Source organism: Epinephelus fuscoguttatus, linkage group LG22 (assembly GCF_011397635.1).
Source record: "Epinephelus fuscoguttatus linkage group LG22, E.fuscoguttatus.final_Chr_v1".
Classification (NCBI taxonomy): domain Eukaryota; kingdom Metazoa; phylum Chordata; class Actinopteri; order Perciformes; family Serranidae; genus Epinephelus; species Epinephelus fuscoguttatus.
The window spans coordinates 7,444,614-7,461,295 of NC_064773.1; the positions used below are offsets into that span (position 1 = coordinate 7,444,614).

Below are 16,682 nucleotides of genomic sequence, written 5' to 3' on the forward strand. Positions count from 1 at the left end.
AAGTGGTCGCTAGAGGAATTGCAGTTTTTGGCAGTTTGGCGTTTGCCTCATTTTTGAGTGTCAGAGGTTGCTGCTCGTTTGTGCATAAAAAACTGAGTGGAAATGCCATAATGTAAAAAAAGTAAAAAAATGATCCCAAAAGGTTGCGATAAAACAAAAGTGTGATTAAGTACAATGGAAATAAATTGCGATGCAGGTGAATCATGTGGCTAAAAAGTCCACCGAAGACACAAAAACATTAGATCTGATTTGACCCATGAGAAGACTGTAACATTTCTTAAATCAATTAATTAAACAAACATAACTGACATATTTCCACATTGTTATCCATCGTTTGATGATTGACACTCTTTTAGTGATGTCATCGTGTTGCACCTTCTTCTTCTGCAGTGGTTCTGTAATATAACCAGGGTGATAAATGTAGTGGAGTGAAAAGTAATTTTCTTTCCGTCTGGAATGTCGCAGGAAATGGGAAAAATACTCAAATACAAGTACCTGAATTACAATACTTGAGTAAGAGTACATAGTTAATTCCCACCATTGGCACCGAGGCATTCCTTCCAGTCACATTCCTCTTCCCGTATGCACTCGTTCACCCCATCCCCTGCTGTCTGGACAGCTTGGCAGAAACGAAGAGGAGCCGTGACCCCTCTGCCACTAATCTGTGAATGGGCCGTGAATGAGGAAACGTGGGTACAAGAGGCTATCCGGGCCACAGCTGTGAAAAAACATCCACCTCCGCTCACCTCTCGTTGAGGAGGCGAGGCCGGCAGACAGGTGAGGGACCTTTGACCCAGCCTGCCGCGGAGCTCTGCTCGACGCGCCAGGAATGTGTCCACACCTCACGGCCAACCACGTCACGGCGAGTGGGCGAGGAGGCGGTGGAAAACACGCAGGCCGCCTAAACCCAAACAGTGTGTGTGCTTGCCCCAGCCTCTCTGTTATGGTCTACATTCTGTGGCGCTGTGTGAATGTAGGGGAGAGTGTTTTGGGAGCGAGAGTGATGGATGACTTAATCTGAAGGGACACGGAGAGAGTGTGTGTGTGAGAAACAGAGCAGGGTGATAAGGATATTTTTGTCCAATTTATGTGAAGTATTTCAAGGCCTGGGCAGTTATATCAACTTTTGTTGAGAGTTCTTGTGAGTGTGTCTGGGAAGAGTTCTGCTCAGCAACAAGGCAACAAGGCCCATTTCCAAGCTTCCCTTTGTATCTAAGATTCTAGAAAAAGCAGTTGCAAACCAGTTAGTGACAGCGTTGAACAGTTACAATATCTTAGATAAATTTCAGTCCGGTTATCGTCAGTTACATTCCACAGAAACTGCTCTTCTCAGGGTCTCCAATGACATGATGATGGCCTCCGATGCCGGTAAATCCACTATCCTGGTTCTGCTTGATCTCAGTGCAGCCTCTGACACTGTTGATCACCACATCCTTTTAGACAGGCTGAGGGGCAGGGTAGGAATCTCAGGGACTGCCCTTCATTGGTTTAAATCCTATCTGTCTGATCGATCCTTTTCTGTGGCTGTCGGCCCTCATAAATCAGAGTTTGCCCCCCTTTCTTGTGGGGTGCCCCAAGGTTCAGTGCTTGGGCCTATCCTCTTTACGCTATACATGCTCCCTCTCAGAGATGTCATCAGCAATTTTGAAGGTATCTCATACCGTATATATGCAGATGACCTCCAGTTATATTTTTCTTTTAACCCTGATAGGACCGATGGAATTGACTCATTGTACGATTGTATGAATGTAATTAAGGGCTGGATGTCTTCTAACTCCCTTCAGTTGAACGCAGCTAAAACTGAGATTTTAATTATTGCACCTGATGCCTCAGCATCTAAAGTGGCCAGCTGCTTAGGTTCCCTCAGTGCAAATGTGTGCCCCAAGTTGAGAAACCTTGGGGTCACATTTGATCAGGCCATGCTCTTCGATGACCACATCAAAACTGTCACTCGCTCCTGTTTTTTCCACCTCAAAAACATTTCCAAACTCAGATCCATGTTAACTTATTCCGAGCTAGAAATGATCATCCATGCTTTTATTTCCTCACGTCTGGATTACTGTAATTCTCTTTTCACCTGTCTAAATAAAACTTCATTAGACCGCCTCCAGCTGGTCCAGAACGCTGCCGCCAGGCTTCTGTCCAGATCTCATAAGTTCACTCACATCACTCCAGTCCTGGCATCCCTGCACTGGCTCCCTGTTAATTTCAGGATCCAGCACAAGATTCTAACCATCACTTACAGAGCCCTCCATGGTCAAGCACCTGCATACTTGACGGATCTGGTGTCCTTTCACTGTCCTGTCAGGTCACTGCGGTCCGCTGAAGGCCACCTACTTACTGGCCCTAACACAAGATTAAAGACGAAAGGTGATAGAGCCTTTAAGGCTGTTGCACCGAAATGGTGGAATGCGCTACCTCATGAGCTGAGAGCGGCCTCTTCTGTGGACATTTTTAAAAAGCAGTTAAAGACACATCTGTTTAGGCTTGCGTCCATTGTATCATCTCTGTATTTCGCTGCACTTTACTTTTTATTTGTTTTTGTGTATTTTGCATTGTTTCTGTTACTGTATTTTTTGTATTTTATCTTGTGAAGCACTTTGTGAGTCCTCTCTCTGAGAAGTGCTATATAAACAAATTTACTTACTTAAATGACAAACAGATTTATGTAAACTGTTAAAAGATAAGTTTGATTTATTACAACATGGGTCTAATTTTTGTAGTTCCGGCCATTGTTTCTTTTGTTTTGTTTTTACGCTGTATTCAAATGGGGCTGTGTTTATGGTCAGAGTCCATATGAACACTCCCCTCTTGAGATATTCATGAACTTGTAAGTGGAAATTTTCTGGAAGCTCCGAGTTCAGGAATTGGGACTTGTTTGCTAACAGCTTTAGATGTTAATTTTGTGGTGTTTGGTGATGTAATGATAGCTTTATTGGTTTGGCAAGTGTCTTGTAGATGTGTGTTAGGGACCAAGCAGTAAGGCAACAAGGACACAGGACGGATCCAGATGTTTGAGTCCGCCCACTTCACCGAGTTCTAGTTCACTGATTTGTCTGGGATTGTGAAATGAAGCAGCAGTTTTTCGATTTATATGACCACCATATCAGCGCAGTGCAGAGTGGTGGGGGTGGCGATCTGCTAGCCAGTGGGATACACCCATGGGACTCACATGCACTAACATGATGATGTCTGGATGGACTGTCTACAACAAGAAAGAACAGAGAAGCTTGGATGACATAACAGACAGAGACCATGACTTCATTCTCTGCTCAAGATGCCATTACTCCACTATATCTTTACATAGCAAACAGTTGTGTGAAGTTATGTCTGCAAAAATATAACCATAGACATTCCATATTTGGAGGAAAGTTGGCTTCCATCCATCCATCCATCCATCCATCCATTTTTATCCGCTTATCCGGGGCCAGGTCGTGGGGGCAGCAGGCCAAGCAAAGCACCCCAGATGTTCCTCTCCCCAGCAACACTTCCAGCTCCTCCTGGGGGAGGCGTTCCCAGGCCAGATGAGATATGTAATCCCTCCAGTGTGTTCTGGGTCTGCCCCGGGGCCTCCTAGCAGTTGAACTGCCCAGAACACCTCTAACAGGAGGCGCCCAGGAGGATCCTGATCAGATGCCAGAACCACCTCAACTGACCCCTTTCGATGCAAAGGAGCAGCGGCTCTACTCCGAGCTCCTTACAGATGTTCGAGCTCCTCACCCTATCTCTAAGACTGAGCCTAGCCACCCCACCAAGGAAACTCATTTCGGCAACTTGTATGCACAATTTCATTCTTTCGGTCACTACCCAGAGATCATGACCATAGGTGAGGGTTGGGACGTAGATGGACCAGCAAATTGAAAGCTTTACCTTCTGGCTCAGCTCCCTCTTCAGTATGATCTCATGCTACATTCTATCCTCACTCGTGAACAAGACCCTGGGCTCAGGCCGAATAAATAACATAGAGCCATCGCCCTGTAGGCCCACCACCCGTAGGTACAGGAATCAGGATCCGTTGCATTGTATGCTGGGTGGCAGATCCCTAGTGTTGCAGACTGGCTCTGGGGGGTGGGGGAAAGGTTGCTTGCAATATTTATTTCATTTTTACATTTGAATGTTTTGCTTTGTTCAAATCACAATTCATCAAAAGAACATAGATGCAAGAAAAAGAAATACAGCACACTGATTAAGAAGCACACTGATTGATGGAAGGGAGTCAGCTGATAGATCACGATTCCTTTCTATACAACCAATTCGTAAATCTCATTCAGGGTGCCCTATTTAAACTGCTCTGGCCTGCCTACTGTTGCTGCTTCCTCTGCAAGCTGCTTTGCAACTCACCTTTCTGCCTTAGGCTTTCCTTGTTTGCATGTGGAAGGGCAGGGAGGTTTGCTCTCTCTGTTTGCATGTGGAAGGGCAGGGAGGTTTGCTCTCTCTCCTTGTTTGCATGTGGTTTGCGTTGTTCTCTCTCTCTCCCTTAAGGTTTTACACGTTGGAGCGTGGAAGAGGCTTTCTGTGTAGGCCTGTGGAAAGCCAGAGAGGCCCCAGAACAGAGCCATACCGCCAAGTATAATACTGCAGATGGAAATAAAGTTTTCTTTGACTTAAGTGTTCCTGCCTGAACTGAAGGTCGAGTGTTCATGGAAAACGGAGAACAACAGGATACACAGGAAGGCAATCCAGGCACTCCAAAAATATATGAACGATAATAAAGGCTTCTTAATATTTCCTTCCTTGTTTATATATTTTTTGAGTGTCTGGACTGCCTTCCTGTGTACTTATGTTTATAGTTTGTTAAATGATGTTGCATTGTTCAAAAATCTCAGCAAAGCGAGTACAGCGTTATCATAACCAATAAAAAGACCAGAGTTGTAATTATCCTTTAATATTAGCACATACAAAAACAATTAAACAGACAGAGAAAGATGAACATAATATTTATATAGATATATACAAATAATACTGTACAAGAGCACAAAGGAAGGAATAACAAGGATTTTCTGAATGAAGTGTAATATGAGATGAATCAGTATACATGACGCTGTATCATAAACATTGGAACGGCTGTTTTTGAAAGTGTACACAAACCTACAGAAAAGCTTAAGAGCTGGACTGAATCTGGACTGTGCTCATAATAAACCTCTGCATTCAAACACTCTCTCTCTATCTGTCTCACATGCACACACACACACACATTTGCAAAACAGGCAAATACATTCACGTTCGGGGTAAAACCCATTCACTCTGATTTCAACACAGGCACACCTGGACTGGCTAAGATTTATCCACCTGTAGTGGCTTGTATGGCTTGTTTAGCGTCACTCTGGGTGCTTTGCACATTATGTAAGCAGCACACACACACACTGACACACACTGCTGCCTGTGTGTGCGTCCACCACAATAGGGATTGGACGGGCTCCACCCACAGTCCATGTCAGGGGGGGTCATCTAGTGTGTGTGTGTGTGTTATATCTTCCTCTCTTTGTGTGTCCATATTCCCTCAGTCCATTGTAGGCTAAAGTGCTGCAGAGAGGAGCAGATTCAGTTTTTGTTTGTGTTTTAGTGTATGACAGTGGGTCCAGAGGGAGTCACTCAGAATAGAAAGCCCTTGGCCAAAGCGCTGAATTCCTCAATTCCTTGAGCAGCAACAGCGAAAGAAGTCCTACAAAGGAATGTGCGAGACTTGATATGTCTTAATAAAATAAAGTCCTGTGTAATTGTAGCTGGTGCAGCTCTCATTGGACAACAGCAGAGTATTAAAAGGGGTTTCCATCATCATCTCAGTTCGTCCCCTGAAAACCTGCTCACACACCTGTGCAATTCAATTATTCCACATCTGGAGGACGGGAAAATCCACAACATTGTTGTCCATGTGTCCGTCTGTCCTCCAGTGTTTTAACAGTCCGCCTACCAGTTGCAGTCTTTCTTGAGCAACGTGAGGACTTTGCGCCCCAAGCTGGCTTTCCACGGCTTGACAAAGCTCTTCATGTTGACCAGGAGGCGGTTCTGCTTACGGTCCGTGTGGCCTGCCACAAGGTACTCCACACCTGAGAAATCACATCGAAGGTCAGGGACACTTGTTTCAGTTTTAAAAACCTCACTCAGCTTTGATGAAGTACCGACTACTTCTCAAAACAGGTTAGGTATACTGCAAGGCTACCAGCCTTTATGCAAAAGCTTCAGAAAATACTTCTTTTTCTGATTGGCTGGGATGTGTTTGTTAAAACAGTTTGCATTTTGCTGTTTTATATCAGGATATCTTGTTGTACATCATCAAGAAGAGTTTCAATGTTTTACATTTTTGTTATTGTCCACAAATCCCATGAAAAGACAGATTATTCTGGGTTTCAAAATTTAACGTAACTTTGGAGCATTATTTAGTCCCTTCCCAACAAGATAGCAAATTATGGTTGGTGCCACTGGATGCCTTAGGCCGTCTAGCTTATGATACCAACATCTTCACTTTGACTAAAAACTGAGCCAAGTAGTGGGTCTTATTTGCTGGTGTGCTGGGCTTGTTATGTTTAACACAGTCGGCTTTGCCTGTCATACCTGGTGCGGTCAAATCTAGACCACACCAAATTAATTTATCATGTAAGTACAGATGACCCAGCTGTACTTTTGACCCCCCAACAGTGGGCCTGGTCTATCATGTATTTCCAGCTGACCACTTGTATTGTATACACTAGAAGGTCACAGTTATTACACCCACACTATCCCTAGCTGCTCACTAGAAATTCCTACCATGGGGCAAAACGATGGACAGTCACACAACACTTTGTCCAACTCGTTGTGAAATGGTTAAAACAACCCTCATGTCCTACAGTGATGACGTAGTCCTTGTTGGGGGACAAGTAGCGTTTACACTACAATAGATATGTGGTCAAATGCATCACAGAACACCTTGTCAAGTGGTTTGAGTGACTGTATCACAATGCATCTTGGTGGTCTCTTACATGCTGTCCACTTGTGATCAGCTCACCCGAGAAGCATGTTAATAGCAGGTGTAAACAGGCTCTATGTGTCATCAATGAAGAATTTCACCACTTGTAACCATAAACACTCGATATCAGCCTTTAAAAACCTCCACCTCTGATCTGTACTGGAGGATATACTCATAGGAGAGTGTTAGTCTGACCTGGGTTGAGGATGGGGCAGGTGCAGCCCCGTGCGGTCCAGGACTCGGGGTAAAGAGTCACCCGACCCCGCTGTACCTTCACCTTGGTGTTCTGACTGAGCACCTTCTGAACTTTGACCTCCACCTCGGCGTGGGAGCCCTTATCGTGGGCTGACAGGACTTTCACCTTTAGGACTGAGAGTCAGGTAGAGACACAGGTGTCAGTAATGTTAATAATCATAAAAGAACGATGACAAAGACGAGAGGAATGCGAAAAGTTCCTACCGTATGCATAATTCATGGTGCAGAAGAGTTTACTGTTGGTCAGGGCTTGCTCTTTGCACTCGCACTTCTCTGCAGGGGACAGGTACAGATTAATATTTGTAACATAACTGATGTGTGTGTGTGTGTGTGTGTGTGTGTGTGTGTGTGTGTGTGTGTGTGTGGTCTCAGATACTGTGCATGGCGTCCTAAGAATGCCAGAGCAGTGTGTGTGTCCAGTGAGGAATGTGCCTATGAAAGCTGCAGTTACATGGTTGGGGGGGGAACTAAGAGAGGGAACATTTGGAAACTGTCCATGCACACACACACATACACATCCATCTTTGTTCCATGTCCTTCTAAGGCCCTATGAAGACTTTCATTACTTAACCATTAATGCTTGGTCACTGGACTGTGGAGGAGGACGAATAACACACACACACACACACACACAGACACACACACACACACACACACACAGTCAGTCTCTGTATCTCACCTGAGTAGTGGAGGGCAGAGAAGAGTTCGTCAACTCTGAAGATCCTCACTGGCTCACTGGAGTTTCCCTCTAAGTTGTACAGGTCTAGATCAGAGCTGCATGAACACAGACATGGGGATGTTAATGTGAATCTGTATTACACAAATGTTAAATGGACCTAGGGCTGGGGAATATATCAATATCACAATATGACACTAGATATCATCTTTGATTTTGGATATAGTAATGTCGGAATTGTTGCCTTTTTCTAGTTTCAAAGGTTGCATCACAGTACAGTGATGTAATATTCTAATTGTATCTATTATTTGTCTTTACCCACGTAGTCATCATATCCACATCACTTATGATTATTTATCAAAAATCTCATTATGTAAATATTTCATGAAAGCACCAGTGGTCAACCCTACAACATCGATTGATTTTCTCCATATTTCCTAGCCCTAAATGGACCTTATTTTGGTGCTGACCGAGAAGGCAAAACAAACATGAGAAAACATGAAAAATAATCCATCTGCCCAAGCCTAGGGCTTTGAAGGCTATTGTACAAAGTGGACTGAAGTGGAATTCAAACTTTCATGTCTTTCGCGTGATGCCACTGGGCCTAGCCTTGGACCAAGACGTTCATTGCATGAATGTCTTGAATACAAACCTCGTTTTTCATTTGGGGATTCCCGGTCTAGACCGATTCACGTCTCCATAAACGTTCAAATCAAACATGTAATGCACTCACCTCATAGGCACAGATGTTAGGAAGGTGTACAGGGGGTTGCCGTGTGTTTGCATATCCGTTATTGTTCATTAAACATGCATTTTATCTCGGATGTCTTGAAATTTTCTTCACCCCTTCTTCGTCCTGCAATGAATGAGTGCACCAGCTTTCTACTGCGCCACAGCACCTCTATAGCGGTTAGGAGGTATATTGCACATTGGTAGTAAGAGGCAATGAACGTCTTGGTCCAAGGCTAGAGCCTACATGTTTGATTTGAATGTTTATGGAGACGTGAATCGGTCTAGACCGGGAACCCCCAAACGAAAAATGGGGTTTGTTTTCAAGACATTCATGCAATTAACCATGCAATAAACGTCTTGGTCCAAGGCTACCATTGCGCCCGGAAAGATTTTTTCCCATGGACTTCCCATAGACTTGAAAGAGACATCTGTAAATCAGTTCATACTGATTTTTTTTTGAGCATCCCAAACCCTGAGAAATAACATGTTTCACTATTGGAATTCAATACATTTGGTCCAGTAACTTTTTGAAAGTCTAGAAGAGCCGCAAAATGGGCGGCTGTGGTTCAGAGGTAGGGCAGGAAGTCCACTAATTCGAAGATCTACAGTTGGTTCTCAGTGTTAATATTAAGTTCAGTGTTTACACTATCGGTTATCTTCATTCATTTGTACCAGGTCGCTGACTGAGTTTTAAGCACCACATTAATCCTCTTCCCTCATGTTACCATTTACATAAAAATCATACCAACAAGTTCTACATAGTGTGCTACTTAGATTTTAGATTTAGACAAAATAAAACATAAATATCAGTAAGATACTCTTCATCTGTGTATATTTCTAAAAGGATAACTTTTACTCACCCAAACATACAGTCTCCAGTAAATGGATCACAGTCTCCTGCACAGTCACATGGACGGCAGCCATACTCATGGAAGCCCCAGTATCCCACCATGCACCTGTCACAGTGGGCTCCGCCGACTCCAGGCTTGCAGATGCAGTTTCCGTTGGAGGGGTCGCAGAGTGAGCCGTCGGCCAAGTGGAAGGGCATAGAGCCCAACGGGTGACAGCTGCATGCTGGGAGAGAAAAAGTGAGGTTAGATTTGAAGGTATTACATGTTGCATTTTGACATTTTGATTTAGTGAGATTTCTTTACATCATAAATGTCGTTCGAAAATCCTTTTTTGTGATTGGAAGCCCCAAGATTTCTAGATGTGATTTTCAACACAGTCTTGTTCTGGCGGTTTTGACTTTTTAGAGAGCTGAGAGTAGAGAGTTGAACAGGTAAGACAGAGAGACAGAAAGCTGACAAAGGTCTCTCTGGTCCGAATCTAACCAGGGACTGCGTGTTTTCATGTTATTTGTCATAAAACACATTTACTGAGGGCCTCAAAATTGTTTCTTGGCTCAACCTAATGCTGTGGCATGATTATCTAACCACTGTCAGCTGTGTGACTGTGATTTGCCTCACCTAATGGTGCAACATCATCACCTGGATGATAACGGTATGGTCCATATAACAGATCAGTGTACCTGTGTCTCAGTGTGTTTGTTGATCTTGCCCTGCCATTAAATATGCACAACTTTGGGCCTCAATAAAAAGTAAATGGGTGAGTTATAAAAAAAAGTTAACTTAAGATGCCAAAACATGTTTATTTTTGCTGTAAAGTTGGGCATTTTAACATGGGAGTCTATGGGGATTTACACTGTTGCATGGTCAGCCTCAAGTGGCCATTAGAGGAAGTGCAGTTTATGAGTTTATGGCACATTCGCACCGCCTTTTTTTTTTTTCATTCTTGGAGGTTGCTGCTTGAAGTACGATATTTGGTTAAAATATGTCATAGTTGTCATTAGTTTTGCAGGCAGTTGGTCATACACCAAGGTACTGGACAAAGTAAACTTAACTGTGTCAGACAAAAAGTCAGTAGGACTCATCCTCTGGGGAACATGATCGTCTGAACAATCCAGATATTGCAAAGATACAAATATATCTCAGAAAACAAAGAAGTCACACAGACAAGCACTGAGTCTAAAGGTCTTTACCGCTGACAGTCTGCTGACCTGCAAACTACACTTTATTACCAGGACTTCAGTGTTTCATCAGTCATCAGTTGTTCTATTTGTCTGTCTGGCATTGTTGCAGGAGCTTGTAATACAAAGGCCTCTCTCTTTTTCTTATCGCACACACACACAAACACACACACACACACACGCAGCTTTCTCCCTCCCTCATGTCCTCTCTAATTGTGTGCTGATAGGGTGTTCTTTAAACAACCTCCAAAAACAATACACTTGTACACACACACCCATATTTCCACTGGCAGTCTGAGAAAACTACTGTCTGCTGTCTCTCCGCTGTTATCAACACTGGGACCCGGAGCCTTTGCAGGACGAGGTGTCAGGCCTCCCCCATAAATCTGTCTCTACTTCGGGGGGGCAGACGGGGAGGAGGAGGAAGGGGTGGTGAAGGAGAAGCAGAAGACGAGGAGGGAGAAACAAAGAGGGGGTGTTGTTTGGAGCCATTTCTCTGCTGTTTAATGATGCTTGAAGCTCGACTGGCAGTAAATGACTCTAACTACTTACTGTACACCCAGAGGCCCGTCTGTCTCTCTGCACTCTCTCAGTGTTTGACTAAAGATTATAAGGAAAAAAAGTCATAGTAGTAGTTCGGGAAGTTGGGTTTTGTCAAACCAAAGCTTATGACATCATGTTAAATCCACAACTGCTGTAAACAAAAAATAACTACAAGAAAAACGCGTCTATAAAAGGCTGAGATTTAAAGCTCATTTTTGACCTCGATGACATGCAGGTCCATTTAGTGGTTGTTCTGGAGCTTTCGACTGGATCACAACTGCCCAGTCGTCATAAAATATGTAGATGATTCAATTTCCATTTTTGTCTAAAAATTGAGGAACCTATAAGACTAGTTTTCTGCTAGATGTTCATGAAATCATAAGACATTTATACAGCCATGTCACTCGTAGAAACTTGCAACTTTAAGTGTGTTTACCTCACGTGTCGTATTTTGAATTTTCCCAATTATTTTATATTTGAAGTATACCTTAAAGCAGTGGATCTCAAATGGCGTGCCATGGCACACTGGGGTGCTGTGATGCCAGTCCAAGAGGCAAACTCTTGCTAAAAATTGCAATTTAATTCAGTTTAATTAAAAAAACCTTCACAGGGAACTTATTTGTTGCCGGTAGCGCATGGGAATTGTAAGTGTGTTAAACATCTAAAGCCCTGATTGGCAGCCAGTGTGAGTAATGATAACATTTAAAAGGAGAAAGCCATGAGACGATGGATTGCTTTATTGTATGGAGCAAATTATCACAAAGCACCAGCAAAGATGACCTACCACTGAGTAGACAGTAAAATGAAAGCTACCTGTGTTATTTTTATTGTTTTATGTCAAGTGATAACACGCCATTATGCACAGATATAAATATAGGCGTGCCTTGACATTTTGGCTCGCCCTTTGGTGTGTAATATAATAAACATAATTAGTGTGTTTTCTTTAGTGTATGATCACCTGAAAATAAGCATTGTTGTGTTTTTGTTACCTTAGAATGAGCCGTTTATATCTACATAGGGAGTGAGTCCCCTTCTACAGTCTGCCATGTTGCACCGCCATGTTTCTACAGTAGCCCAGAGCGAGCCAAACCAAACACCAGCTCTAGATAGGGACATTCGCGTTTTCATGTCGGCCACCATAATTAGAAAGCGGATTAGCACTAAAAAAAACAACAACAGATTTTTAACGTAAAACTGCTTTATTTTGTGTTTTTGCCACTTTAAATCACCGGGTTCGTTTGTTTTGGAGAGGTAGAGACCTCTGTGGATATATTGACTTGCGGTGAAAACCTCGAGAATGTCTGGATATTAAGGTATAGGAGAAAAAACGCTGAGCGCACATTAGCAGGTGCTACGCTAGCAGCCCCTTTGCAATGACCCAAACAGCATCAGAGAACAACTGATTTGAAACATGAACCTGTTTTATTCAGTGTTTTTACAAGCTGTAATCAACAAGTCCGTTTCTTTTGGAGAGGAAGAGACCTCTGTGGATAATTCAGCTCTCGGTTAAAACCTCCTCAACAGTGAACACTGAAGGAATTCTAACTGGGAGTTCACGCTTGGCACATGGGTGAAGTTTCAGCTGGTTGCAATCTGCAATCCTCAACAGTAGATGCTACTAAATCCTATACACTGCTGTTGTGACTATTTAGCACAGCATTAAATGTTTTTAAAGATGCTATGTATTGCACATCAAATATTTATGCTTTGGACTGCTGGTTAGACAAAAACAGACGTGAACAACAGGTACTTTAAAAAAACATGAGCAATATTTTGCATTACATTGTTTGTTTTCCTTTTTCCAATAATGATATGTGATTTATTTTGTATTTTATGTTATTTTTTTCCCTGTATCCCTCAATAAAAAGATATCCGGAATGACACGTTTCCCACATGACTTCCTAAATTGCAGCTGAAGCACAACAGTGTCTTCAGCCTGTAAGAGCGACGTCATTTTAACCTCGCTAAGCTACAAACCAGACAGTTTATCTGACCAATCAGCCGAGGCAACGAAGGATAAGATAGACTCTATCATAAAATCGAGCTGCGCCATATCAATAAAATCATAAAGATATCACCTTTATAGATGTGCACACAAGCACACACAGGACACACAAACACTGTATTGTCTATTACAAGACATTGTGTGTGCGTGTGTGTATACTTGTGTGTGTATCAGGCTCTTATCTACACGATTCTTTATTGAGCAGCCTCTACACATTAATAATTAACCCAGATTACAGCACCACCTCAGTTCCATGTAAAGCAAAAACACGTGTGATGATGTGTTTGGTAAGCGTGTGTGTTTACATATCTGCGTGAGCATTTATGAGCAGTTGACGGGGGTCACTACACGAGGCCTCGTGTGTAGATATGTGTGTGTGTTGGAAATCTAAAGGAGCTCTGACAATGAAAGCTTCATGAGACATGACAAGACACCTGCCTGAGCAACATCCCACACATACATACTGTATGTAAACACACGCTGTAACTATCCCCCCACTAAAGAGTTTTGGTGTGTACGAGCTTGACAAGAGTGTTTTCTTTCCAGGGCCCCTCGGAGCCTGGTATGAAAAAAATGTTCCTCACGACGGAGGGAAATTCCTCCATTGTCAGCGGGATTTCACAACCTGTACCTTCGTCTCAGGGGTTCTCCGAAGCATGCTGTCGCTCCTTTTTTCTATCCATCAGCTGTCATTGGGGATCATTAGCCCCCCAGCCTCCGTACACAGGTGAGTGTTCAGGTACAAAAAAAAACCACACATGAAACCCAACCCAACCACTGAAATCCAATCTGTCTGTTCACAAAATGGGCGATGCATCAGTTTTTTATGATCTTATCTGAGACATCAACACCAAAAGTTTTATGGTCTTCAGCTGGCATGGGGAAAAGACATAAGATAAAACTAATAAACTAATACAATACTAATAAAATACTGGAGAACAATGAGGCTGTATCATGTTGGCATACCTCTGCTCCCAAAGAAGATCCTGAATAGATAGAAAGCAAAGCGCCTGGGCTCAAACTAAGAAGTAAAAGTCTTTAAGTAAAAGTAAAAGTATTTATGCTGGTTGGTGTACCTGCTTTATGATTGTGACAAGGTTAAAGATATATGGCGAAAAACTAGAGTCTACAGTTATGCTAGCAGCAGCTCTTTGAGGCTGTCCTATGAGCTACAAGCTAACGTTAGCATGCTAACAAGCTGATGCTAGGTGGGTGTAATGTTTGCCACCATCTTAGGACCGTTACACATCGGAGGTGACATAAATAAACAACAACAACAAGCTGGAAAAAGTCAAAATTTGTGAAAACTACTGGGATCCTGACCCAGAGCAACATCTGTCAGTCTGTCTGAGGAAACCTATTTTATTGAGTTTCCTTTTAGTGAAATGTTCAATATTATAATATTATGTCCCTTTTTGCCACACAATATTCTTTGCGAAAGTAATTGCACTGAAAAAACAGGGCCGGTGAGTAAAGGCTTTCAGTGAATTGCATGTTAGCATGCTAACTTTTGCTAATAATTAGCAAATGAGGTTCACATTTGTGAGTTTGAGTGAAATATGTCAGTAATTATTGGATGAATTGTCATGAAATTTAGTTCAGATTATTCATGTCCCCCTCAGGATGAACAGTTATAACTCTGGTGCCCCATCACATCAAAATTTCTGTTGGTCAAATACTTTGTTTTATGACCAGATACCTCAGAACTAATGGCATTCCCGTAAGTCAAAGTTGTACTTTGTGTTTGGTGCTAATTTAATTAGCACCAAACACAAAGTACAGATGAAAGTTGTACTAAGTTCCACATGTTAACATGCTAACATTAGCTAATTAAGCTAATGTTAGTAAGTTAACACGCTAAAATAACACGTTAAACATCATACCTGCTTATCACATGCTAATGTTAGCATTTATCTCGTAGTACAGCCTCTTTGAGCTGCTAGCATTGCTGTAGACTTGACTGTTGTAATCTACTCCTATTAATTATTATTTTTGTATTATTTACTTGTTTATGGAGATATAGGAGGTGGTGGGTTGGGTTGAGGGGTGTAAAAATTTAAACATTTCCTGAGAAATGTTTAAATTTCTGTTATATAATCTCTATCACAACTGGGCTGTTAGCCAACATTCTCCCCCCGAGATGTTTTTGAATGGTTTGGTGCAATTTGAAAGTTGTTTTAAATTCAACGGGTGTGCCTACATGAACACACACACATACTGATGTAGTAACTGTGGGTGAGTCCAGCATACCTGCAGGACTAAGCTGACTGGGTCAAATCTGACACATAATCAGACGGGGAATGTAGCCACTGCTCTGTGTTTACGGATGACTATCGCGTGTTTACTTAAGACTCGTCTCATCACCGGAGGGCAGCACGCTGCTCACACATACACACACACACACACACACACAGACAGAGGACCCTCACACACTACTACCAATGATTACCCTGAAGCTACTCGAGCTCTGAGTCAAACATGAAAAATGGCAAAACAAGCCTGAGATGGACATGCAGGGGTGTGTGTGTTTGTGTCGAGCTTTGAGTCAGGACGAAGGAATGCCACCATCTGATGATTAACTACGGTGTAAACGTTGGCTGGAGCATGGGCCGTCTGCTGTCTCACACACACACACACACACACAAACACACACAGGGCCAGGTGCCCATCAGGTATCAGAGTTATCCAGCACGTCCCAGCTTGCGATCTCAGTCCTCAGCATTCCTTGTAAGAGTGAGACACTGTGCCAGTGTGGTGTGTATGAGGTTGATGTTATGATTCACACCAGCAACATTTTGTCAACACTGATGTGATTAATTTTGCATTATGACATTTTTACAATGTGTTCTACACGTCGCGGTTTGCAAAGAATGATGGATACGTCCCTGCATCTAATATACACAGGTGAAATTCCTGAGCTGATCTCATGCAAACAGGCACCAACTAGGGCCGAGTCGAAGAAAGACTGCTTAATGAGGGCATATATTATGTGGTCAGGTTGAAAAAATATTAGTCACAAGTCACCTGCTGGTGTAGTCCTGCATTATGAGGATTTTCTATATGCCCTCTACAGCGTTTAGAAAGATGTGACGTGTGTGTTAGTATCTTACGTTTGCAGGAGTCGGGGGCCGTCTGTGGTCTCTGTGGGTCTCTGTAGAAGCCTGCTTTGCATTTCTGACACTGACGTCCCTCTGTGTTGTGCAGACAGTCACACACGCCTCCGCTGCGCTGGCCAGACTCACGCCATGCCGTCCAGTCAAAACGGCAGCTCTGAGCGTGTCCGTTACATTTACACTCTGGTGTGAGAGGGAGGAAACCAACAGGAACTGTCAGCCACTGCAGCTTTGGACTAAAATACAGCGTTCACATTGGTTATATATTTATCGGTGGATTTTCTAGGAGAAGCACTGAATTTAAAATGACTTCAGTGAGACATTTTATTTGAATTCGGTACATATTTGCATCCATCCATCTATCTATCTATCTTCAACCGCTTATC

At 42.8% G+C, this 16,682-nt stretch overlaps 1 protein-coding gene across 1 annotated transcript in view; it reads right to left on the bottom strand.

Annotated features, from left to right (window-relative positions):
* Nucleotides 1–5,437: 5,437 nt before the first annotated feature.
* The window catches only part of ntn4 (netrin 4), a 30,803-nt gene continuing 19,558 nt past the window's right edge, over nucleotides 5,438–16,682 (bottom strand). Inside the window, exons 5-10 of the mRNA XM_049566847.1 lie at nucleotides 16,294–16,479; nucleotides 9,467–9,680; nucleotides 7,878–7,972; nucleotides 7,403–7,471; nucleotides 7,139–7,312; nucleotides 5,438–6,047 (exon numbers count right to left, since the gene is read on the bottom strand). Coding sequence (XP_049422804.1) covers nucleotides 5,908–6,047; nucleotides 7,139–7,312; nucleotides 7,403–7,471; nucleotides 7,878–7,972; nucleotides 9,467–9,680; nucleotides 16,294–16,479 — 878 coding nt within the window. The 3' untranslated portion in view covers nucleotides 5,438–5,907. The remainder of the gene's footprint in view (nucleotides 6,048–7,138; nucleotides 7,313–7,402; nucleotides 7,472–7,877; nucleotides 7,973–9,466; nucleotides 9,681–16,293; nucleotides 16,480–16,682) is intronic.